General features: G+C 51.1%; 2 protein-coding genes across 2 annotated transcripts; one reads left to right on the forward strand and one right to left on the reverse strand.

Moving 5' to 3' along the window:
• Nucleotides 1-444: 444 nt before the first annotated feature.
• Nucleotides 445-13,273, reverse strand: Rasl12 (RAS like family 12). Its single transcript, XM_028866573.2, has 5 exons — nucleotides 13,085-13,273; nucleotides 11,032-11,088; nucleotides 5,410-5,483; nucleotides 4,559-4,749; nucleotides 445-2,324 (listed from the first exon to the last, which is right to left on the reverse strand). Exons 1-5 carry the CDS (start codon nucleotides 13,185-13,187, stop codon nucleotides 1,949-1,951), a joined length of 801 nt encoding a protein of 266 aa, XP_028722406.1. The 5' UTR covers nucleotides 13,188-13,273; the 3' UTR covers nucleotides 445-1,948.
• A 7,975-nt stretch (nucleotides 13,274-21,248) lies between these two features.
• On the forward strand, nucleotides 21,249-23,149 carry Kbtbd13 (kelch repeat and BTB domain containing 13). Its single transcript, XM_028867587.2, has one exon. It carries the CDS (start codon nucleotides 21,334-21,336, stop codon nucleotides 22,708-22,710), a length of 1,377 nt encoding a protein of 458 aa, XP_028723420.1. The 5' UTR covers nucleotides 21,249-21,333; the 3' UTR covers nucleotides 22,711-23,149.
• The last annotated feature ends 2,173 nt before the right edge of the window (nucleotides 23,150-25,322 follow it).

The following is a 25,322-nucleotide window of genomic DNA, read 5'->3' on the forward strand; positions in this document are numbered from 1 at the left end:
TTATTAAAATGCTTCTCCAGGTGGGCAGTTGGAAGTGTATGGTTGGTTCAAACGATGGTAGTCTATGAAACACACACACGTGTTGGTGTTTGTTTTGATCTTTCTGGGGGCCCGCCACCCAAATAAATCACACACAGAGGCTTATTCTTAATTATAAATGCCCAGCCTTAGCTTGGCTTGTTTCTAGCCAGCTTTTCTTAAATTATCCCCGTCTACCTTTTGCCTCTGGGATTTTCCTGTTCTCTTACTTCTATAAATCTTACTCTTATTCCATGGCTTGCTGGGTAGCTGGTCCCTGGAGTCCACCTCTTTCTCTGGCTACTTCTCTCTCTCTCTTCCCCCCAGTTTTCTCCTATATATCCTCCCTGCCTGCCAGCCCCACCTATCCTTTCTCTTTCCTCCCTATTGGCTGTTCAGTTCTTTATTAGACCATCAGGTGTTTTAGACAGGCACAGTAACACAGCTTCACAGAGTTAAACAAATGCAACATAAACAAATAGCTTAAAATAATATTCCCCAGCACACAAGTGGCTTGGATCAAACGTACAAAGTCGTGTGTGTGGTGGAAGCCTTAATTCCAGCACTTGGAAGGCTGAGGCAGGTGGATCTCTGCGAGTTCAACTCAAGCCTGGGCGAGTTCCAGGACAGCCAAAGCTACGTAATAAAGAGACTCTGTCTCAAAGAAATAAAAAGTACAAAGTTCAGATCTGGCCTGTTGGTCAGGATCAGTGCCAGGGCTTGTGGTACATGCATGCTCTTGAGTAGTTCACAGCCTCCTTCTGACCTCAGCATCTCCAGCTACAGAATAGAGCTGAAGACTCGGTTCGAGATCTTTTCAGTCCAAGCTCCTGCGTCTGTTGGCTGGGTGCTGAAGGAGCAGACTTCGTAGGTTAGGATGCCCGACTCAACCCATCTAATGCCCTTCCTGAACCAGCTCATTTAGAGTTTGTGGTAAACATTAAGAAACCGCTGTAGCTGGACAGCCTTCTCACATCCGAGACTTGGTAAAACACCGAATGGTTGATGCCAAAGTCCACCTTATTAATCCCAAACACATTGGGATCTATCTCCCCAAAGTGAGCTTTGAAAACTCGGATCCATTGCTGAGGGTCCTAGGTCCAACCAAACCAGACTACACCTACCTGTGTAGAATGACTTTCTGCAGCCTTAGTCATTAAACTCAAGAAGGGTGATCCAAGGGGGTGGGGGAGGGGGGGTCTACTAATAAAGTGGTCACAAGAGTCCCCAAAGGCTGGTGAAAAAAAAAAACTGGAGGCTCCCCCTAGCCTGGACAATCCACAGCCCCTCTCTGCACCCTTCACTGAGAGTGCTGAAATGCTCCCATCCAGATTTCATTGCCGTATCCAGGCTTTCCCATAGGATTATTCTAACCGGATTTTTCTTGGATAGACGGTAAGGTTTGTAGCCTGGGGTTTTAAGACGTCAGAAGACACGGGAGGCCCCAGCTTTGGGCCTCCGGACAACTGCCCTACCTCTTTCTACCACCAGGTGGCAGTAGGGCCCCAGGGCCAGCCATCCTGTAGACCGCTACAAGCCTTCACATAGATGAAGCTGCTTTGAGCCGGGGCTGCAGCAGGCCTAGCAGTGGCCGGAGCAGGCCGGAGCAGGAGTCATGGCACAGGATATGCACCGCAGTTCCTTTCTGCTCGCTCCTGGTTCCAGGTCTCTGGTTGGTAACGGGGACAGCTTCTCTCCAGGGTGGTGGATGCAGAGGTTACCATGAAGCCCAAGGCTTGGAGGGACTCAGAGCAGCATACCTGCCTGTCCCTCTGGCTCACACAGTGAGCATGCCGGGACTGCTTGCTGCTGGAGGTGGAGTCCAGCTATGGACCCGGGCCTAAGGGCCTCTGGTACATCGGAAGGCAAGCCAGCCTCTGCCCTGCAGCCCCAAGCATCAGCCGAGCGTGAGGTTTCTGTAGAAGGGTCCTCAAAAGATCTTGAAGCCCTTCAGTAGGGTCAAGGTGGGTGCCTTGCGCTTGCTCTGGGCCCGGGATGACTTCACAGTGACCAGCTTGGCCTGGGCCACAGTGGGCATCTCCTTCAGGCTGATCGTGGACAGAGTGTTGAAAGTGCAGCTGGCCAGCCCATGTCGGGCTGTGAGCGGCGTCTGGTGAGACAGGGCTTTCTCCTCAGAGATGAAGAGGGGCCGGGCCGCGGGGCTCTTCTCCAGCTCCCGGCGCACCTCCCGCACCGCCTCATGAAAGACATGCTGCACATGCTCGAAGTCCAGGCAGGCCGAGACCTCAAAGAACAGGCACCCGAACCTGCCCGCCAGGGCCGCGCCCTCAGCCTTGGTGACCTGCCTGGCGAGGAAGCAGGGGGAGGCAGTCAGGAGAATGGCATTCCAAGTCAGGCAGGGAGGGTCCCACACCCATCTCCCACCCGGTGGTCTGAATCTGTTTTCTCATCAGTACGGCAGGGTAATGGCACCCGCCTCTGCAGGCTGTGAGGGCGTAGACAGACAATTTGCATGGCGTGCTTAGCATGATTACCTGGCACAGAATCAGCACTCAATAAATGGTAGCTGGTGTTGCCAAAGCTGGAATTTAGGAACGCATATGAAGAAAGGAGGAAAGATGAGCCAAGTTCTCCCATGCTAGACTCTGCCTATGGCCAGAGGAAGGAAGCCATTGCCTGTCTCCTCAGGAAATGGCCGCCCTTAGCCCTGGCTTGAGGAACCAGTATTAGAAAAGAGCGGCTGTTTGCACTGGAGGGGGCCGCACCCCTCAGATTACTCAGGAAGCCTGTTACCGGCAGACTCATGGGTGTTTTGTCTGCTTGTCCAGTTGGGGGCCAGCAGAGAGCAGCAATGTTAGGAGGACAGAGGGACGGGGCAGGGCTGTGTGCACTCCTGTTCGCTTCTATCCGCCTCCTGTGATGAGAGGATAGATGTTTGCAAGTGGAAGGTCTCTAGGAACATCTGACTGGAACCCATGAGAATGGAGGTGGAGGAAAAAAAATGAAGATTGGCTCTTGAAAAGCTCCTATGTTCAGACGGGGACTCCTCGGGTCTTGAGGCCAAGGCTGTACCAGCTGAATCCTGCTCACCACCCTCCCCACTGATGAACTGCCCCAACCACCATCCCTGAGGACCATGGCACAGCCAAGATGGGAGGGGATGGATGCCAGGGTAAGAAGTCGTGGGGGAAAAGTTTGTGGGCCAAGGCTGATTGGGCAGGTGCAAGGGGACAGGAGACCCAGCGTGCCACTGAGCCCTGCCCTCTTAGTGTTACACCTATTAGTGTTCGGCTGAAAAATGGGGTAAACCGTCACATCTTGTACCCAGGGAACCAGGGCTGTTTCATTCAAACCCTGGATTCCGGGTCACTCACTTGCAAACTATTTTCAACAATCTCTTTGGGAAACACTGGGGTTAAAACAATATTCTATAGTCACCCCCACAAGCCCGTGTCATATGGAACACTCTCCTTTCTATTCACAGTCCAGTCTTCCGATCGCTCTTCCGGGTTCCAAGAGAGTTCAAGGACCACCTTCAGTGGTCCCACTGTAGGACTTTCCTTATTCTCCAAGATGCAGTTTTTCTTGGGCTGCAGGTTGGACCACCCGTGAAGAAGACCCCACACTATCAGAGTTACCTTTCAGGAAACCACAGCTCCTTTCTCCCTCTGCCTGTGTGACCTAATCTGAACAAATCCCAGCATCAGTCACTGGGCCTCTGGGGTCTGGGAGAGCAAAAACGAGTTAAGAGCAGAAAGGGAGAAGCAGGAGGCTGATGGAAGGTGAGTGCCACACCCAGCAGGTGAACTGCCCACATGGAACAATGTCCACATTGGAGAGTTTCAGCTGGATTGCTCAAGGGCAGGCCTTGGGTGTCAAGGGCCTTAGGGCTGGCTAGGCGGGTGACTTGGATGTGTGGGGAGGGTGGAGGTAGAAACCACAGGGAGTGGCGAGGCCTGTGGTCAGCTGAAGGAAGCAGGCCCCACCTCAAAGCATTCCAGCTCCAAGTCATTTAAAACATTGTGCCAGCCAAGCAAAATATGGCTGCAGCATTCTGTGGTGATCTGCCCTCTGGCCCAGTCTGTGACCCCTGGTTCAAGTCCAAGCCTTTCTAAGAGAGGCCTGCCCTCAGCAGCCGACTGTGGCAACAAGCCTGAGGTGCTGTGTCTGGCCAGGGCAAGGGCTGGTTGGACCTACAGCAGTCACCTGATCCAAGGAGCAATTTAGACCTCCTCCTCGGGACTGGAGTTGGGCACCAAATGACTACTCAGCTGCTGGGAGAGGGACCGGAATGTCACATGGCCTCGGGCATGGCTGATGTAAGAGACCACCGAGACTCCTGAAAGGAAGGGGTGCCTTCTCTCTTGCCTTTGGGGGATCCAGCCCATGTCCAAAGTGGCCCAGGTGTCCTTCCCTCCAGTCACTGGCTGCCTAGAAGACAAACTCCCCGTTCAGCACCATCCCTTTACCTGAAGTTGAGGGAGGCTCCGGTCTTGGGCAGCAGTGGTCCCTAAGGATGTCATTCTGCATCCGTGTGGAAGCAAGCTGTAGAGGAGAGGGCTAAGACGGCTGCACTCACCTGTACTGGGCCATGTCCAGTTTGTTGCCCAGCAGCAGGGCAGGGTAGCTGCGCTGTGTCTCCTTGGCATGCAAGGCCAGCAACTCCAGGTAGCTGCTGCTGCTCTCAAAACTCTGGCGACTGTCCACACTGTACACCACCAGGAAGGCATGGGCCCAGTTTAGATAGCGCTCACAGTTCCTGGGGGTGTCCTGGAGCGAAGGAGAGGAATCTACCTCAGAGGCAGAAGAACTTGGGGGGCGGGGGAGACCTTCACCTGGGCTGCCCTTTCCAACTCCTGAATCTTTGTACATTGTTCCCAGCAGATCTCTTTGCACAGGGGCACTTCAGTGTTGCTTTGGCTTGGTGTGAAAAGAGACATTGTCTCATGAACCTCCCTCCCACCACCCAGCCAGAGACTTGGAGACCTTGGCCCCTTGGGCACTGAGTCAAAGATTCTGGCATGGTCTTCCAAGGTCCTACTGTCCCTGGGCACTGCTGCTTTTGGGTCAGGTCCATGCTGCCCCTTTGGTCTCTGGGAACAGACTCAAGCCCTGGCAGGGGGTGGGGAGGACGAGGAGAGAGATGCTGAGGAGACGGGCTGACAGGCTCTGTGTGGGAGTGTTTGTGTAAATAAGTTTGCACATGTGTATGCTTAGCCTCACAGCATATGGTATCTGGGCTGATGTCAGCAATCACCCTTCTCATATGGCAAATGAAAGACTCAGGCCCAGAAAAGTCAGAGCCCCGTTCAGGGCCACACAGCAAACGGGAGCCTAGAGAGATCCGATTCCCTCCTGAGGTCAGAACTCGGGAGGCTGCATTGGCTCACTGCCCTCTCTGGGGGATTGCAGGGATGGGGATAAGGTTACCAGATCTGCAGTGTCCATGACCCTCAGGTGGACAGGCTGGTGGTCCACAGTTTCCTCAGAGCTGTAGGTGTCCTCTGCAACAGAGACGGTCAGCCAGGTCAGAGGCATGGCCCTCAAACAGAGAAGGTCAATGTCCCAGCTACATCCTGTGCTAGACTCTAGTGTAGCCCTGACTGGCCCTTGGGAGCTGCTACCAGGCCACTGCCTCTCTTCACTCTTCAGGCTTGAAGCATCAGAGGCCACCATATACCATGCCCTGGGGGACAGGTTATTTCTGAATCCCTGCGCAAAGCCCGTGGTGTGGAGTGTGTGGCCCATAGGCTCAGCCGTAGAGGCTTGGCGCTTCCTCCACGAACCCCAATTTTCTCCACTCTCTGTCCCTTTCACCATAGTACCTGGCCCACAGGGAGTGCCCAAAGAGGACTTCTTCCCTCAGTAGTAGAGGAGAGAAGGGAAAAGAGAAGCCATGACATGTCAGACCTCACACACAAGTTCCAAGGTTTTATAAGTCATCATTATCAAATAGACAAGATGATGTAGGATCCAAGCCAACTTAAGGGAAACGGGGGAGGGGGTGGGGAAGCTTAGTGGGGAGAAGTGATTGCTATACAAGCACGAAGACCTGAGTTCAAGTCCCCAGCACCCACGTGGAAAGTCGATTATAGGTGTGTGCATGCCTATAACCCCTGCACTGTGAGGCTGAGACAGGAGGATCGTGGGGGGGGGATTGCTGACTGTCAGCTTACCCCTGTGCTCATGGAGACCCTGTCTCCAAGGAATAAAGTAGAAAGTGACAGCAAGATGCTTGATGCCCTCTTCCGGCCTCTGTGTGCACACAGATCTGCAAACTTGCACCCACTCCTGCACGTACACAGCACACACATACACCGCACCCCTCCCCCAAAGCCAATCTCTGCTACATTTCAACTGCCTGATTTAGACTTCTTCTCTCAAGGAGTGCATCCTCCTTTTAAATGGGAACACTATGATAGCATGAGCTAACAGTCCCCCCTACTTCCTTTTTTTCTTTTTCTTCTTCTTCTGTGTTTTTTTTTCCCCCCAAGATAGGGTTTCTCTGTGTAGCCCTGGCTGTCCTGGAACTCAGTCTGTAGACCAGGCTGGTTTCTGCCTTCCGAGTGCTGGGATTAAAGGTGTGCACCACTACTGCCTGGCCAGAGCTAACCGTTTTCAAGCCTTCACTCTGCTGCTCGGCTTGTCCCTGAGATAGTACATTTAACAGCCCTATCTCCCAGGACTGTGGGAGGACTGCTCAGTCCTCCAGGTGTGGGGCCTGGCCCATAATAAGTATCTAAAAATGGCAGTGAGGAATGTGGAGGTCTCCAAGGTTAACAGGACAGGTCACATTCCCAGGTAATTTTTTTCTCCTTTTATTTATTTGGGCAAGTATGTGGTGTATGTATGTATGTGCACATGTTCGTGTATGCATGTATGTGTGGAGGTCAGAGTTTGACACCTGGTGTCGTCTTCAGCCTTTTATTTAATTATTTTATTTATTTGTAACTGAAAGTTTTCCTGTGCCCACCTAGCTCCTACGTCACCCAGCTCCTGCGTCCTTGTGGTCCCGCAGCTGCTCAGACCCAGTTGAACACACAGAGGCTTATATTAATTATGAATTGTATGGCCTATTGGCTCAGGCTTCTCACTAGCTAGATCTTACATCTTAAATTAACCCATAATTCTGATTTATGTTTAGCCATGTGGCTTGGTAACTTTTCTCGGCTCTGCCTTCACATCTTGCTTCCTCGTGTCTGGCTGGCCACTCCTGCCTCAGCCTTCCTGTTCCCAGAATTCTCCTCTCTGCTTATCCTGCCTATACTATCCTTCCTGCCTGGCTACTGGCCAATCAGCGTTTTATTTATCTACCAAATCAGAGCAACACATATTCACAGCATTCAGAACGACATTCCCATCATTTATTTATTTTTTTTTTATGTGCACTAGTATTTTGCCGTGGATGTTGGGTCCTCTGGAAGAGCAGTCAGTGCTCTTAACCACTGAGCCATCTCTCCAGCCCCCAACTTTATTATTTTTTTTAAAGAGGTTTTACATTGTATTTATGTGTATGTGTATTGTGTATGTGTTGTGTGTGTGTGTGTGTCTGTGCACGTGTTTATGTGTGCATGTAGACACCATGTGTGCCAGTGCCCGCAGAAGCCTGAAGAGAGCATTGGATTCCCTGGAACTAGAGCTATAGGCAGTTGAGCATCTGACATGGGTGCTAGGAGCAGGATGTAGGGCCTCTGCAGGAGCAGCCACTGCTGCTAACCACTGAGCCATCTCTCTAGCCCCGCTCCTCCACCTTACTCTTGGAGTCCCGGCCTTTCACTGATCCTGAAGTGACCGGATGGATGGCCATTCCACTCTAGGGATCCATCCACCTGTCTCTGCTTTCCCCAGTGCTGGGATTACAGATACGTGACACCACACCTAGCTTTTCACATGGGTGCTGGGGCTCCGAACTCAGGCCCTCACGCTTATATGGCAGGCACTCTACTAACTAAGTTATATCCATAGCCCCCCTACCCACTTATTTTATAAAGAAATAATTTTAAACTCATAGAAGTTACAAACTAACGGAGTTCCTATGTACTCTTCACCCTGTTTCCCTTAGTGTTGCGCCTTATATAACCACAGCACCATTGCCAGACCAGGAAATTGATGTTGGTTCTGTACTATGAACTAAATTACTGACCTTATTTGGATTTCACCAGCTTGTTTTTTCTTTCTTTCTTTTCTTTTTTTTTTTTTTTTTTTTTTTTTTTTAAGTTCTTATGACTTTAAACCCAAGAAGTCAGAATGTGGTCAGACATACAGAAATGTCACTGGCATGCTGACTGTTTCTCTTACTCCCAGCCATCCCTGGCACACGTACGTGAGCACATTCGGTCCCCACCTTTCCCTGGGTGACCCCTCTAGGCAGATCTGAGGTGTTCTCTGCCTTCCTGGCAGTAGTACTGTGAGAACAGCACCCCTAGCCCTGGCTGAACGTAGTCACACACTTCTCCCCGAGGGCCGCTGGCAGCCCAGCAGGCCTGGACACACGCCAGGTCCACTAACATCCAACATGAGTCACAGACAGCCCTTCGTCCCCAGCCTGCCTTGGGGACTTGGATAAATAGCTGCTCTGATCCAAAGAGAAAAAAAAAAAAAACTAATGGAAAATATGCCCCAAATGTTTAACTATATTTGGCCCAAGAAGAGCTGTTGCTGGATGCCTACATCGTGTTCATACTTTTTATTTTGTGGCCAAAGTTGCCTTTTAGGCACTCCCTCCAAACAGGCAAAGTCCTGCCTTGCCTGAGGACAAGCGTTCCTCCAACCTTAGTCTTCCTGGTAGCCTCCCCGATCTTCTGTGGGCTCCACTGTAGAAAGATGGCAAGACTGTTTTGGGAGGCTGAGGCAGGAGGTTTGTAAGGTCAGTCCCTGCCTGGGCTACAGAATGAGTTCAAGGCAAGCCTGTGCAATGTAGTGAGACCCTGTGTTAAAACTGGGAGAAAAAAGTGTGTGTGTGTGTGTGTGTGTGTGTGTGTGTGTGTGCAGGGGGGGCTGGTATACAATTCAATGGTAGAGTTCTGCCTAGCATACATGAATCACAGTGTTTGTTTAATCTCCAGTAATGGAGGTGGTGGTGAACTTGAACCCTTGCTCCCTGGCTAATGATGGGTCTGCTGGTCCTTCAGCTATGTCTGACCTGAGGCTTCCTATTCTGTAGTAATCCTAGCACAGATACACAGGTTGGATGAAGCCTCAGGTCACCGGGTGACTGGCCTCAGGAGCTAGAATGGCAACTTCTCACCCGGCACAGTGGTGTAGAGCCTACCTTGACTCTGGGAACTTTGATATCCTTAAAATAGTCATTTTATAAAAGGCACCAAAGAAGTTCTGTCAGATCGTTCATCAGGCGGCACCTCAGACACGAAGAGCATCCATGTCCTTGCAGGGACAGGATGGAGGCAAAAGCAGTAAGAAGCTGACGTTGTTCCCTGGAGGAGCCAGGCAAGAACATTCCCGGGACCCCTTGCCCACTGGGGCAGAGGACATGTAGAGTCCTTCTATGCCGTCTCTAGCTCCCAGCTGCTCCAGTCACAGCTCCAACACAGACAACCCTGTCCCACACTCCATATGGAGAAATCGAGGCTCAGAGAGTCCGGTGCCCTACACACCTCTGCTTCTGGGTCCATAGACCGCAGTTCACAGGAAGTGGGTGGACCTTATCTTTCCTTGAAACCCGAGGGGGCTCTGTAATGTTAGGCAAGTCACTGAGTCCCCTCTGCCTCAGTTTCTTTCTTATAAAGAGCTGTTTTAGGCACATGTCTCCCCACCCCCCCCCCCTCTACCCCCCATCCCCACCCTCTGGAGCTGAGGACCAACCCAGGGCCTTGCGCTTGCTAGGCAAACACTCTACCACTGAGCTAAATCCCCAACCCTGTTTTAGGCACATGTGCCTGAGACATACCCTCCCCTTTTGGTCCCACCAACACTTTATTTTTGATTTTTATAAATGGGGAAGCAACTCAACATTGTTTTCAAACAGCTAAGCTCATTCAGACACCTCGTTGTTCTCAATGGACAGTTTATAAATAAAAATATTATAAACAAGAGCTAAAAGTGACTTTGGTGCTAATCAGATTCTAATTGTGTTTATCTTGGGGATTAGGGTCGCATGTGAGAGTTTATTTTAGGGGATGATCCTCCTGTTAAAAATGAGTTTCACAACACAGATCTCATGAATGTGGTGGACTCTCAGCAGCATGCACGGGAAGCCATTTAAGGAGGAAGAAAAAAGCACACATGCGCTGAGAGTCTCTTGGGGTCCAGCACTGGCCTGACGTATGTTCTTCCTCGAATCCTCACAGCAGCTCTCTGATGTATCCTATGCCTATGCTGCTGGCAGATGAGGAAATGGTAGCTCAGAGAGATTAAGTGACTATCTCCAAGTGACCCAGCCAATAAACGTCAGAGCCAGCATTCAAAGTTAGCTTTACACAACGAATTTGGGGGTGGGGGTGGAGGATAGAAAAATGGCTCAGTGGTTGAGAACACTTGTTACTGGGTCCAGATTCATCCCCAGCCCTCACATGGTGGTTCACAACCATCTTCGGTTCCGGGGCATCCAATGCCCCCTCCACGGGCATCAGGCGCACACATGGAGCACAGATACACACCCAGGAAAAATACTCATATACATAAAATAACATACATTAAAAAAATCTAAAACAAAACAAATGTTCCCTGGTTCAAAGAATGTCCGGCACCTGGTTCAGAGAATCCCTTAAATAGCTCGCCTGGCTGCCCTCGGGAGAACACTGAGAGATCATTTTGAAGAACTGTGACTATTTGGATGTGGACATTCTGCTATTTAAGAAAAAACATTCTTTTAAGGTCTGTTGCATTGCATATTTGAGGGCAAACAGTCTCAGGCCCCTGAGCTGGACCAGCCCCCGCCCCCGGTTGTCTGGTGGACACTGAATCATCCCCGTGATTCTTCCCCTCTCCCCTAAGATGCACAGTGCTGGCCAGGGCCCACCCATGGCAAGGCCCCCGGGGAACATCCAGGTGGGGCCCAGGCATCAGGAGGCCCAGAGAGGAGCGGCTTCTTACCCAAATTGGGGTCATATTCGCTGATAAACCTCTTGGTGAGAAACTTGACAGTCAGGGCTGCAAAAGAAAAAAGAGGTGAGGCAGACCCCGTCAGGTCTGCGGCCAGCCCCCAAGCCACTGTCCCTCGCACTTTAAGGAGGTCTAACTGACCTCTGTGGTCTCTGGCTGACACCAAGCTTGGCTCTCCTAGGGCTTCATGCTGCAGAGCAGAGGAATTGGCTCAGAGAGGTAGAAATGGGGTGCCAAGTCCCACTAATTGCGTGCACCCTGGGATTATTTTTCTAAAAATTATTATGAGCAAGAAAGGCAGCGAGAGGCATGTCTAAGGGGTGTCTGTGAACAACCAAATCCAGAGTCAAGACCCTACATCTAGTTATCCTGAGGTCTGGAGGACCACCCGCCCACCTCCAGCTGAAAGGACATGTCTCCCACCGTGGACAGGTCACATTCATTCTGTAGCATGGGGCATTTACTCCAGTTTTGGCAATGGACCAAAGACTGTAAGTGAAGAATCGACTGTCTATTGCTAGGAAGGTCTGAACCCCTGAGGGCATGAGTTTCCCAGGCAAGGTCCAGGACAGATTGTGTCTCAAGTAAACATGGTCTAGTCTGAGTCCTCTATACCTTGGCCTTTTGCTCTCCGTGGGATTCCCACACCCCTCTGGGTTAGCTCTTGAGAATGCAAGCCTTGAAAAAGTAGTTTTTTCTTCCTTGAGGAGGGCACTAACAGGATTGCTCCTGTTCAGAGCTTGCCACATGAAGGCAAGGGTCAGCCAAATATATTATGCTGGACTCTTGATAGGATTAAAAATGAAATTCTTTTGAAGGGTTCCTAACACTGCCAATTTGCAAACTAGTAGCCAAGGAATACATATTTTAAACTTTCTGGTGCTGTAACCTAGTTGGTAGAGTGCATGAAGCCTTGGGTTACATCCCCAGCATTACATAAACCAGGAATGGTGATGCACATTTCTAAGTCCAGCACTTGGGAGGTGGAGGCAGGAGAATCAGGAATACAAGGTCATTCATTCTTGGCTGCATAGCAAATTCCAGGCCAGCCTGGGCTATATGAGGCTCTGCATCAAAAATAAAAAATAATTTCTTCATCCATTTAGTCACTGGCTGACTTATGGTATTGACTGAGTCACTGGGGACAGGCTAATTTTCAAAGTGTTCTGGGTCCCCCTCTCTGAGCCAGGGGTGCTGGATTCAAACTCAGAACACTTTCTCCAGGGATCTCAAAGAGAAGGAAAGCCACAGCGGATGGGTCCCTGTCGGCTGTAACTGGACAGCCAGAGGAGCCCCTGCTGCCCACCCATCCTCAGCTGTCTGGGTCTTTAAGGTCAGGTGGCAGGTCAAGCACTCCTTTTGGAGGTCTCTGGGATGGCTCTTAGAAGTGATAAAGGTTCAGGTTTAACAGCAATTACCTCAATAGGTAGTAGCCCAGGACCCAGGATCCTCAAGGACAAGTCCCTGGCACCTGAGACCACAGTCTCCCATTTCCAGAAAGTCAAGTGGGGTCTGGCTTGAAACAAATACATTTGATAAGAAAATAGTCTGCTTCAGAATCCCAAGGGTTGGCAATGGAGGAGTGAGTGGCCCAGGCCTGAGAATTCTAATCTCTGCTGACTTCTATCAAGTCCCTTGGAAGAAGTGGTGAGGGGAGGGGGTAGACAGCCCGGATCAAGGAGTAGCAAGGGTGACACTAAGTTCAAAGGGGAACCAGGGCTGGAGACCAGTGCCAACAGGTCTCTTTAGTGTCAGTTGACAAGACTTGGCTGCTGATCCCAGGGAAGGAGATGAGTGGAAGGACCTAAGAGAGACAGTATTGCTGGGGACAGCGGGAGTCACAGGTGTCGAGGGCAGAGGCAGAGGAAGAGCCAGGCAAGCAGCTGAAGGCAGACACAAGTAGCAAGAGGAGAGTGGGAGCCAGCATCAGAGAAACTGAGGCAAAAAGCGAAGTCGTGGAAACTCACCCAACCACCCGGAGAAGCAAGTCTCTGGGAGCCCGTGGATGAAGCTGCCCCCATCCTCCGCGCTCCGCGCCACTCACCAGACTTGCCCGCCCCGCGGCGCCCCAGGATGGCCAGGTTGACCTCGAGGGGCGCGCTGTGCGGCCCGCTGCCCGCTCGGGGCTTGCCGAACACCGACGACATGGCGACGCTGCAGACGGCCACGCCGGTCTCGGGGCCGATGGGCTGCAAGCTGCGCGCCCTCAGTCACCCTCGGGCCGGCCCGTCGGTGTCCGCCTGCTGGAGGAGGGGCGTGGACGGGGCGTGGCCTTCGCGCTCCAAACACCTTTTAACAGCAGCTGAACACCCCGCATCTGGGATTGCGCTCCCTGCCTCCCGGCTGCTGCCATTTTTGCTTTAGACCACAGCCAGCGCAGCCTCAGCACTCTACTTCTGTATTTTGCACTGGGACTCAAGTAGCATCACTGTAGAACTCAGGCTCCTGGGACAAAGGGTTTGTGCCTCTGTCCAAGACCTCATGGCAGAGCATTTGGGAAGCTAAGGAAGGGTTGTGGTGAATTGGAGGCCAGCCTGAGCTACGAGAGTGAATTCCAGGATCGCTTGAGTTACATGTGAGACCATGTCAAAAACAAACGTAAAACGCTTTACCCGTGCTCCTCTAAGTCATCCTAATTGAATTCACTGGGTCACCAAAAATTAATCAAAAAGGCGTGAAAATAGAAAGGAACCTAATTGGGAAGGGGAAGGGGATAAGTGAGTGGTAGGGGCATGAGAGGGGGCATGGGGAGCAAATATGATCAAAATGCATTATATGCATGTGTGAAAACGTCACAACAAACCCATTATTGTGTATGATTGAGAAATGCCACTAAAACTTAAAACAACAAAAAGTAAGGTTAGCGCATATAGAGATATTCCCAGAACTGTGGACTTTGATGGATTAGGTCTTTGTTTTTGTTTTGGCAGGTGGTGCTGTCTATGTGCTGAGTTTTAGAGTCTGAATGGCACTTCCATCGTAGTGTCGGTTGTGCTAAGATCTAGGGGCTACTAAGTAAGGTCTGTGCTCCTGCTACACCCACCAGAAAAAATAGAAAAACATGGAAGCCTGGCCAGCAGGCAGAGGGTATCCCTCTTAACCAAGAAGAAAACTCCCCCCACCACCACCACAGGATGTGAGTTCTGACTCAGTTGTGTTGAGGGGAATCACAGTAACCCGGCTGTTATAAAGATTACAAGGTACCACAGGGATTTGTTTAGATTACACCCTCAGACCAGACTTGCTTGAACAGCTAACGGATAAAGTTTTCTTCTGAGCTGTGGGAGTTGAAAAAGTGGGGCCTGGTTCCAGCCACATCCCCGGGCCGGTTAGAGTCCTGTGCAGACATTCCAGATGGTGTCCACGGGGAAAAATCTTGTCTCACTGCAGGAATGCTAAAGAAGGCAAGGTGGAGCCTGCCCAGGCCCTACAGATGAGAGCTTTGCCATTGCCCTTTTCGTGTGAGGTGGGAGGGACTGCTTTAAGCCTTTCTTGGGCTAGGGCTCAGTTCACACAGAGCCCCGGGTTCAGTCCCCAGCACCAAATAAACTCTAGTGACAGACGATGGTACATGCCGATCGTCCCAGCTGTTCAGTTGGAGGATCAGAAGTACGAGATCGTTTTCCACTACAAGCTCGGGAGAACAAGAGAGCCCAGGCCACACCAGACTCTCTCTCAAAAAGAAAAGGAATGAAAGAAAATAGGGCCGGCCAGATGGCTCAGTGGGTAGAGGCACTTGATGATCTGACTTCAATTCCTGGGACCCATGTATTTGTGGTAAAAGGAGATGCCTGACTTCTGCAAGCTGTTCTCTGATCTACACACACACACACACACACACAGACACAGACACAGACACACACACACACACACACACACACACCAAATGAACAAATAAATAAATAAAACCGGGCATCAGTTTTTTCACCTTTTAAAAATCATCTTTTCACATTTATTTGTTCGTTTGTTGAGTACATGAGTGGAGGTCAGAAGAAGGAGTCAGTTCTCTCCTTCCATCGTGTAGGTTCTGGGAATCAAACTCAGGTCATCAGACCTGGCAGCAAGTTATCTTTACTCACCTGTGGGAGCCCATTTTCAGGTTCCTCGTGGCTTTACCCAGCAGGTCCACATAGAGAGGATGATCAGGACCACGGGTCTGAGTGCAGGTGTCTGAGATGGTCTGCACTTGGCTGTGCTGGGGGGAGGTCTTTTGCTCCACCCCTTGGCGTCTCTATAAATCCCCTGGGGCAGAGACAGTCGGGGCCCATTGGAGTAATAGGTTCCAGGCCCTCTCGAGGCTATCTTGTATTTTCTATCTGTTTATCTCTGCAAGATTCTCTGCTATAAATCCTTCTATCTAATATTTCCTGCTGCTCACACTCAAGAAAACTCTGGGGAGCTGTGGGGTTGGTGGGTAAACGCCCCACACTCACTGAGCCATCTCGTCAGCCCAGGTTCCTCATCTTTAAAACTGGGACTAACCAAGAGGTCCTGTCTAAAGTCAGAAGTCCGAGGCTTAGGAAGGAAATGGCCTCTTTCAACCAGCTCTTTTGCCTGGCCTCTGCCCCCTTCCTCTGCTAGCTGCTTGTCTAGCATTCTGACATGCTGGCCTGGCCTGACAAGGCTTGGGGAGTATGCCACGCGCTGCCAGACCCTACTTTAATCTTCCTGATCTCAGTTCCTCATCTTTAAAATTGAGATAATATTAAAGGTTGGATGATATAACATGAGAATACTCCACCTAAAACTTGGCCCATGGCCCAGAAAAGCATCGATAATTCCCTCCACAGCACATACCTCTTGACCACCTACCAAGAGGTCAAGGAGCAGATATCTGGACACGTCACTCAAGAGAGAGGTATTCTGGAGCTCATGGACTCTGGCTTGTCAGCTGGGGAACGTGCATGGGACCTAACGAGGCCCTCTGATTGTGGGTGACAGTTATGTGGCTAGATCTGTTTTGGGAGCCCCTGGCAGTGGGAGCAGGACTTACTTTGGGTGCATGAAATGGCTTTTTGGAACACATTCCCCAGGGCGGGATACCTTGCTCAGCCTTGACACAGGGGGGAGGGGCTTGGTCCTGCCCCAACTTAGTATGCCAGACTTTGTTGACTTGCAAGGGAGGCCTCACCTCTCTGAGGAGTGGATGGAGTCGGAGGAGAGGAGGGAGGGAGAAAAGGGAGGGAGGGGAAACTTGGATTTGTAGCTGGAAGTTGTCCTGTGTCCTGCCTGGTCTGCAGCCGCTCAGACCCAAGTAAACACACAGAGGCTTTTATTAATTAAAACTGCTCATCCATTAGCTCAGGCTTACTACTGACTAGTTCTGTCATTTATGGCCATTTCTGTTAATCGTATGTCACCACATTTTCAGTGGCTTTTCCTGTGTGCCATTACATGCTGCTCCCTGGACAGTGGGCTGGAGTCTCCTTACTCTGCTTTCCTCTTCCCAGAATTCTCCTTGTTGGCTTATCCTGCCTATACTTCCTGCCTGGCTACTGGCCAATCGACATTTTATTAAACCAGTGTACAGAAGCATTGTCGCCACAGCAGGGATTGGTATGTAAAATGAAAAAAAAAACTTTTTAAAAAATAAATTTAAAAAGAAAGTGAGAGAGAGAGAGAAGTATTCTGTTCAATCAAGTAGCTCATCTGCCCTTGTTTGCTCCCTCAATCAAAGCTGTTATAGAGGACTTCAGACACCTAAAATGTGGAGGTTGTGCTGCTGGGCCCAGCAATGGGCATACACTCAGTGCTCAATAGATGTTCAAAGCAGGTAGGGAATGAACAGGCAAGAAATGTAGGACTTGTCTTTCCTGATGCCAAGATACCCGTGGGCAACCGCACAGAGAGCTAAGCTTTTGGGAACTCTGTGATGTCACTGCGTCTCCAGGGTCACAACACAACATGATTTCTATGTTTGTCCTGTGATGTGTGGTGCTGCAAACCCCACTTCACAGATGTGGAATTGAGGCCCGGAGAGGCTCAGTAGCTTTGGCAAATGGATGGTCACACAACATCGAGTCCCAGGCGAGAAGCCTGACTCCTAGTCTGGTGCTCATCCTTCTCCCAATTCCAGAAGCTGCGCGGTACCCCCTGCCCTATGAACTGTCTTCACCATGACTGAAAAGAGGCTCCACCATCAAATCAGGGGGTGGGGAGGGAGTGTTTTCTCCAAGGACAAAAGTTATGTCTCCTCCATCAGACAAAGCTCTTCTGGGACAGAAACTGGATTTCCCTCAGCTGACTGGGAATTCCAGAAGGTTGGGGCTCAGGATTCCACTGAATAGACCCTGCTGGAGAGATGGCTCATCAATTAAGAACACCTATTGCTCTTGCAGAGGCCAGTGTGGGTTCCCATCACCCACCTGGTGGCTTACAACCATTCCTAACCCCTTCTTCTGACTCTGCAGGCACCAGGCACTCGTGGGGAATGCACAAATGTACATGCAGGCAAGACACTCACACATAAAAATTAAATAAATAAATCTTTTAAAAGTCTTTTTTAATTAAATAAAAAGAGAGAGAGCCTACTGGGTGCTATCTGCGTAGCTGCAGATGTGACTAAGGATTGGGTCTGCACTCCTCCAAGGCTCAGAGCCTGGTGCCCGCCTTTCCTCCCCATCCCCAATCTCCCTCAGTGTGGGAGTGCAAAGTGGAGAGGGGGTTTGTTAGAGGTCGGGCAGGGGTCAGGCAGGGCCTGGGAACTCTGTGGGCTGCCCACAGCCAAGACAGTTCCTTGTCCTCTCCATCTCCCAGAGGGCCACTCAGGATCTGGGAGGAGGAAACTCCCAGCTGCATACAACACCAGCTGGGCCCTGAGGGTGGGACCAAAGGGCAGAGCCTCCGCTCAGGTTCAGAACCATGATCTCCACCGTAGGTGGACCCCTCTCCATCATCAGGCTGTGGAAGGTGGAAACAGGGTGTGTGTATGAGCCCCCACCCACTCAAGAGGTCTTGACTTGCGATAAAAATGGGCTGGAGGCTAATCTTCATTCAATCTGGATGAGCTGTGTGATTTTTGCCTCCTGCTCTTAGGAGAGGCCTGTGATGGTTCTGTTTGGCTGTCTGGCTTCTACCAGGTGTCTGGAACGGGCTAGCTGAGGGTAACTCTGCAGCAGCTCTGGGCTCCTGGCAGCCTGCCTTCGCTAGTCCCACTCTTGCTGAGGCAAGGACTATGCAGGTGGAGAGACAGAGCCAGGCTAGGTGGGGAGTAGGCTGTAGGGCCAGTAGACAGGGTTCTGTCAAGTCCCACACTGTCATTCATAGCTGAGGAAAAGCCCACCCACCTCATCTGGAAGCCTCCCGGACCCGACACTCTCTTCCCGTCACCAAGGCCTCACAAGAATATGGGCAAAGATCTAACACTAGCGTTCACTTGTCTCCAAGAAAGGGTTTTCATGCCTACTGCTGGAAACAGTCTAGGCCCTTCCAGCCAATGTCTGGTCTCAGCGAAGGAGAGATACTGGCAGAGGGCCTGAGATAGTACTCATGGGACTTCTGCCCACCCCACCCCCATCTCCTTCCCCCTCTTCCTGCCTAGTCCCTGGGGCAAAGCATCTGAGATATTTCTGGCAGCATCTCTGAGGCCTCTGGCTTCCCGGGCTCGCACAAGTGGTCCCCACACCCCAGGCCTGTTTTGATGGGGTGAACTAGGGAGCGCCTTAAGGGAGGCACATTTTCTTTGGGCTGCAGATTCATCTACACGTTCTATGTCTGTGCCTTAAAGGGGAGGGGAGGTCTCCTGCCCTCCTCCTACTTTCTTTTCGGTAAGGGATAGCTGTTCTATCCTCCCAAAGGAGGACCAAAGCTGAACATCTCCCAAAGGGCATGTACCATCCTATCAAAGCCTGGGCCTCAGCTTCCTAGGAGAAGGCAATCACCACACTCCTTTCCATCTCACATGTGGGGGTCTCGTGTTAGATGGCCAACTAGGAAAGCCGTGCACAGTTGGAAACGTGCCACAGACTGGACTGCAGGAGGCCTGGGGCTGTCTGTCCTGAGCAGCAAGACCCTGGGCAGGGCTCTTTCTCACTTTGTACCAGGTCCTCGCGGGAATTAGTGAGTCTGAAGTTCCTCCCACTGCCTCCCACTTCTACAGCACGGGAGGCAACAGAGCAGCGTGGTTTAGGGTACATACATCAGGGGTCAAACTGACTGCATTCTGACCCCAAATCTGCCACCTGCTGCTCACAGGCTAAACCTCTGCTTTTAGCCTCCTTATCTACCAGATGGGGCCATTGGGGGCATCTAGTTCAAGGCTGGGGTACAACTCAGGAAGCAGAGTCCTTGCCTGGCATGCATAAAGCTCTGGGTTCAACGCCCCGGCACTACATAAACTGGGCATGGTGGCACATGCCTGGAATCTCAGCACTTGGGAGGTGGAAGTTGGAGGATCAGAAATTCAGGGTCATCCTCGCTGCACAGCAAGTCTGAAGCCAGCCCAAGATACATCAGACCCTGTCTAGCAAAGAAATCCAGCTCATAGTGTTGCTGTAAAAAGTAAGTGGATATTGTGTATTCAACAGGGGCATTAGGGATCGGGCCATAGTAACTGCTCCTGGGTGTTGCAAGGATTAGGAATCAAAGTGCTTATCACAATTACACAATAAATGCAATTTACGTGTAGCTTAAATTTAAGTTGTCGTATGAGGAAGACTTTCTCATCCACAGGTATACCATCCTCCCACACCTGTCCTTTTCTTCACCCAAGGTGATAGCAGCCGCAGAGGGGTCAGGCAAGTGAAGACCAAACACCAGCTTCCCACTTCTAAGTGAAGGGTGGCTTCTGCCTATAGGGGTTCACTGGATGTTCCCTTACATGAAAGGAAATGGACTTTTAAAGAGACTCAGAACGGGCCCCAGAGACTGCTCAGCATTAAGAGCAAGCATTTGCTCCTCCTCCAGAGGACCTGGAAGGGTATACATGCTTGATTCCCAGCATGTATACCCACATTCACATGGTGACTCTCCTGGATCTGAGGTCCTCTTCTGGTATCCAATGGCAATGCATTTATGGGATGCACTTACATATGTGCAGGCAAAACGTGAGTGGAGGGTAATGATTGGGCTCAGCCGCAAGCTTGGGCAGAGGCACACTTTAGAATCCTGGTCTGATGCTCCACTTTGGTCTCTCTCTCCAACCTGCCTGCCCCGCCCTTTTGAGCTGATGAACTCTTGTCCCCAGCTGAATGACCTTGGACAAGTCACATGAAGTTACCAGACCTCATTCAGAACACCTTATGGAATTTGTCCCAATAATGTTAATAGGTGTTTCTATTGACCCCATTTTTAAAAACTTATTTATTTTATATACATTGGCGTCTCACCTGCATGTATGTCTGTGTGAGGGTGTTGATCCCCTAGATCTGAAGTTACAGACAGTTGTGAGCTGCCATGTGGATGCTGGAAATTGAACCCAGGTCCTCTGGAAGAGCAGTCAGTGCTCTTAACCCATTTTAAAGATGAGGAAACAGAGCCGAGGTACATGCTTTGTATATGGTAACAGCTTGGTATGGTGCCAGTTAAATAGGATGTCTTTACAAGCACATCTGGCAAAGCCCAGCATGCAGTGGGAATTCAGTTATATGGTTAGTATTGTCACTGTTTCTTTCTTTCTTTCTTTCTTTCTTTCTTTCTTTCTTTCTTTCTCTCTCTCTCTCTCTCTCTCTCTCTCTCTCTCTCTCTCTCTCTCTTTCTTTTTTTCTGTTTTTTTGAGACAGGGTTTCTCTGTGTAACTTTGCGCCTTTCCTGGGACTCACTTGGTAGCCCAGGCTGGCCTCGAACTCGCAGAGATCCGCCTGGCTCTGCCTCCCGAGTGCTGGGATTAAAGGCGTGCGCCACCACCGCCCGGCTGTCACTGTTTCTTTAAAAAAAAAAAAAAAAAAGTAACTGAGTCTCCGTGGAAGTGGGATGCAAGCCACAGTGTGAATACAGAGGTCAAAGGACAACTTTGTTGAGTGGGTTTTCTCCTTCCAGCTTTATGTAGGTTCCAGGTTGAACCTAGGCCAATCAGTCTTGTAGGAAAGAACTTTTACCTGCTGGACCATCGCTGGCCCTTGTCATTAGTCTCTTAATAAAAGTGAATGACCACAGGTGTCCAGATGTCCTCTGGGCCAGGCTGCCATCCAAGCCTGCGGGCCATATCACATGAGCCATCCTATCTTTAGCCAGGAAGGTATTTATATCCCCCAGGGAAGTTTTTTCTCCTCCCCGCCCCAGGGTAGCCCCAGAGTCAGTGGCCCCAGGCAAATCCAGGCCCCCCAGCGGCAGCAGCCTCCGCCCCTCTGGCTCAGCATGCCACCAGGTCCCGAGATCCCTGTGCAGGTGTGGGTGGACGGCCAACTCTTCCAGGCCGAGCAGTCGCTGCTGGTGGAGCACTGCGGCTTCTTCCGCGGGCTTTTCCGCTCCGGCATGCGGGAGGCGCGCGCGGCCGAGGTGCGCCTGGGTGCGCTGAGCGCCGCGGGCTTCGGCACGGCGCTGCGGGTGCTGCGCGGAGAGCGGCCGGCGCTGGCCGCAGACGACGAGCTGCTGCAGGCGGTGGAGTGCGCCGCGTTCCTGCAGGCGCCCGCGCTCGCGCGTTTCCTGGAGCACAGCGTCACGTCGGACAACTGCTCGCTGCTGTGCGACGCGGCCGCCGCCTTCGGCCTGCGCGACGTGCTCCACAGCGCTGCGCTCTTCATCCGTGACGGCGCGCACGAGCTGGTGGCGGAATTGGAGCTGCCCGAGGCCCGTGCCTACGTGGCAGCGCTGCGACCTAGCACCTACGTGGCCGTGAGCACGCACACACCCGCACCTGGTTTCCTGGAGGATGCATCGCGCACCATGTGCTTCCTGGACGAAGAGGAGGACGCGTGGCGCACGCTGGCCGCACTGCCCTTGGAGGCCAGCACGCTGCTGGCAGGCGTGGCCACTCTGGGCAACAAGCTGTACATCGTGGGTGGTGTGTGCGGAGCCAGCAAGGAGGTAGTGGAGCTGAGCTTCTGTTACGACCCGGAAGGTGGCACCTGGTGCGAATTCCCCAGCCCACACCAGCCGCGCTATGATTTGGCGCTGGCCGGCTTTGAAGGCCGCCTCTATGCCATTGGTGGTGAATTCCAAAAGACGCCCATGAGCTCGGTGGAGTGCTACGATCCCGCCACAGACTGCTGGAGCTTCGTGGCGGACCTGCCGCAGCCAGCTACAGGGGTTCCCTGTGCCCACGCGCGTGGCCGCCTCTTCGTGTGCCTGTGGAGGCCGGCAGATATCACTGCCGTTGTTGAGTACGTGGTGCAGATGGACAAGTGGCTGCCCGTGGCTGAACTGTGTCGTTCGCAGAGCTACGGCCACTTTATGGTGGCCCATCGTGACAGTCTCTATGTGGTGCGTAATGGACCTTCTGATGATTTCCTGCACTGTGCCATCGATTGCCTCAACCTGGTCACGGGCCAGTGGACATCGCTACCTGGCCAGTTTGTCAACAGCAAGGGAGCACTCTTCACCTCCGTGGTGCGTGGGGACACCGTCTATACTGTCAACCGTGTATCCACGTTGGTCTATGCCATTGAAGATGGCACCTGGCGGCTGCTCAGGGAGAAGGCTGGATTTCCTCGTCCCGGCTCCTTACAGACCTTTCTCCTGCGGCTGCCCCCTGGCACTACTGGGCCTGTGGCCACCGCGTTGCCAGAGTTGTGAGCTCGGAATGACTTCAGATTCCTGAACCTGGATTGAGGAGCTCTTGGAAACTCCTTTTTCCCAGTTGGGACACTCAGGTCTCTGCTTTCTGGTGGTGTGGATATCCAAGAAGCCCTGCGCACCGCAGATGGCTGGGTCCTCAAATCACTTGGGCTCTGCTGAGAGCTGGTGGGTCACAGCCTCAGGGAAAGGGGTGGGGTTACTATTTGGATGATCTAGGCTTGTAGGCGAATTGTCAACACTTGAGCTGTGGAGAAGTGGATTAAGTGCTGTTAACCAAAAACTGCTAATTAGCAGATACAAAGTGTCAACACAATGCTGGGCCTAGTTGTCAGTCGGGGTACAGAAAACTTGGAGACTAGCCTAGGAAACTCTGTCTTAATAGAAGTCTCAGGATGGCAAAAAAAAAAAAAAAAAAAAAAAAAAAAAAAAAAAAAAAGGTAAAAGCAACATGTTAATTAAAAAAAGTTAAAAGCAAACCCACACTGCGATAAAAAAGAGAATACTAAAGCAGTCAGCACGGAGAAGGGAAGATAAAGTCCAGGAAATAGGCGCATATATAAATGGCATAGAGGAGAGAGGATACAGTCTGGAGAATCGGAGTCAGACCAGAGAGTCTGAGCCCTCCAAGAGGAAACAGGCAAGACTGGACCAGACAGGGTCTCTGTGAGCTCCAGACTTTACAGCCGGAGGCATTTAGACTGTGAGTGAGGCTGGACTGACTTGTAGCAGACAAAACTCTGTTGAGCCTGGAGCAAGCCCGTGGGAGGAAGCGAGGATTCCCTACAGGAGCTCTGGGGACTGGAATGGAAAGGAAGCACCCAGGTGTAATTCCTTTACCTATCTTTTTTGTGATCACTATGGGACAGTAGATTGTCAACCTCCTGACCGGGTTACTTATGGTGTAAGGAGCCTAGTCCTGCCGATCTGGGCGCATTCCTTCCTGGATAAACCAGAGGCTCCATCTCTCTCCTAATCTCTGCTGTGACCACTCCCTGGGCCTGCAATGCCTTTCCTCTTCCCCCTTCTTATCTCTGTTCCCACCTTCTTTCAGCAGGATTGGCTGATCTAGCTCCTGTTTTCTGTCCTGGCTGCCTGCATCCTTCATTGATCTCTGTGACATTCTGTGTTGTATGCGCAGCCCCACCTGAATGCAGATGATAAAAGCAGAAGTCCCATGCTGCTAACTGAGCTGGGCACTTACTTGCCTACAGAATAAAATGATGTCTTACAAGAATCACTAGTTAGAGGTCTGCCACTGAAACGTGTTGTTAAACAACTCCAGTCTTAAAAGCAATACCCAGAGCTAGGTGGTGGTGATGCCTACCTTTAATCTCAGCACTCCAGAGGCAGAGACTGGAGGATCTCTGAATTTTAGGCTAGTCTGGTCTACAGAGTGTGTTCCAGGACAGCAAGAAAAGGGCTTTTTGAGAAACCCTGTCTCAAAACAACAACAAAAAGTGATACCCAGACCCAGCTTCTGTTACAGATGCCTGCTTCAGCCCTCCAGCCTGGCCATATGCCCGGCAGACTTCCTTCAGTGGTCCTGTATGGTCTCCATCCTCCAGGACCCAAGCCATACAAAACCCCGGCTTCAGAAGCAGAGAACACAGCGTCAGTATGGTACTTCCTGGGCATGGAGCCTGGTGTCGGGCTGTTACTTGCTACCTCTTCTCCTGACCTGTGTCCTAACCCTGAAATAAGCTGTCTTCAGAGTGTGAAATCTTCTAGCCTTTGTGATAGTCTAGTCTATGACTCACAAGAATAAACCCTGACATCTGTATCCTGTGAATTCTAGGCAAACTCTTTTTACATTCATTTCTTCTACAGTCCCTCACTTGTGGTTGTATAACAGTGTATACACACACACACACACACACACACACACACACACACACACACTTTTATCATCAGTCAATGACTTACTCGGCTCACTAATGGGGGAACTAGAAGAATGTGAAGCTGGTTGGAAAGATCATCTGAGAGACAGAGATTTGTATATTTAATTGGCAAAGATGTGCAGAAGTAAGTTTGCTAGGTCAGAGATGATGCTGGTTCATGTCTTGGGGGCAATAAAACCATCATTTTAATTGTTGTGTCCTGGAAAAGAATCTTTTCATCTTCGCATGTGCGCAGGCACAGACTTGTGCACACCCACAGGCTAGCACAGGACTTAATGGTGTCTGGGGCCACGCAATGATAAGTCACTGAAATAGAAATGCATAGCCCTTCATAATTAAGTCAGTCCACTCTTCGGCCCTGTTCCAGAGGGATGCTGTAAGGACCCATGGTCCTCCATTGGCTCTAATTCCAGGTGCTGAACATTTTCCCTAGTGTCCAGAGCACTGACTCTTGTGACATTAAGGTCTGTCAGCTCATGGGCTCTTCCTCAATGAACTCTAGGTTTGGCTCCGACAGACCTGCTGTCCTGGGTCTCTGTACTTTGTCTAGTCTCACCCAGGGTGGCACCTTCTTGTAGAGCTGTCTTTTGTGTATAGTAATGAGCATACAGCATTCACACAGTTTTCCCAAAGTTGACTGATTTAAGCATTTGAGAATTTTAAGCAATAGCCAGGCCCGGTGGCACATGGCTTTGATCCCAGCACTAGGGA

Source organism: Peromyscus leucopus, chromosome 7 (assembly GCF_004664715.2).
Source record: "Peromyscus leucopus breed LL Stock chromosome 7, UCI_PerLeu_2.1, whole genome shotgun sequence".
Taxonomy (NCBI): Eukaryota; Metazoa; Chordata; class Mammalia; order Rodentia; family Cricetidae; genus Peromyscus; species Peromyscus leucopus.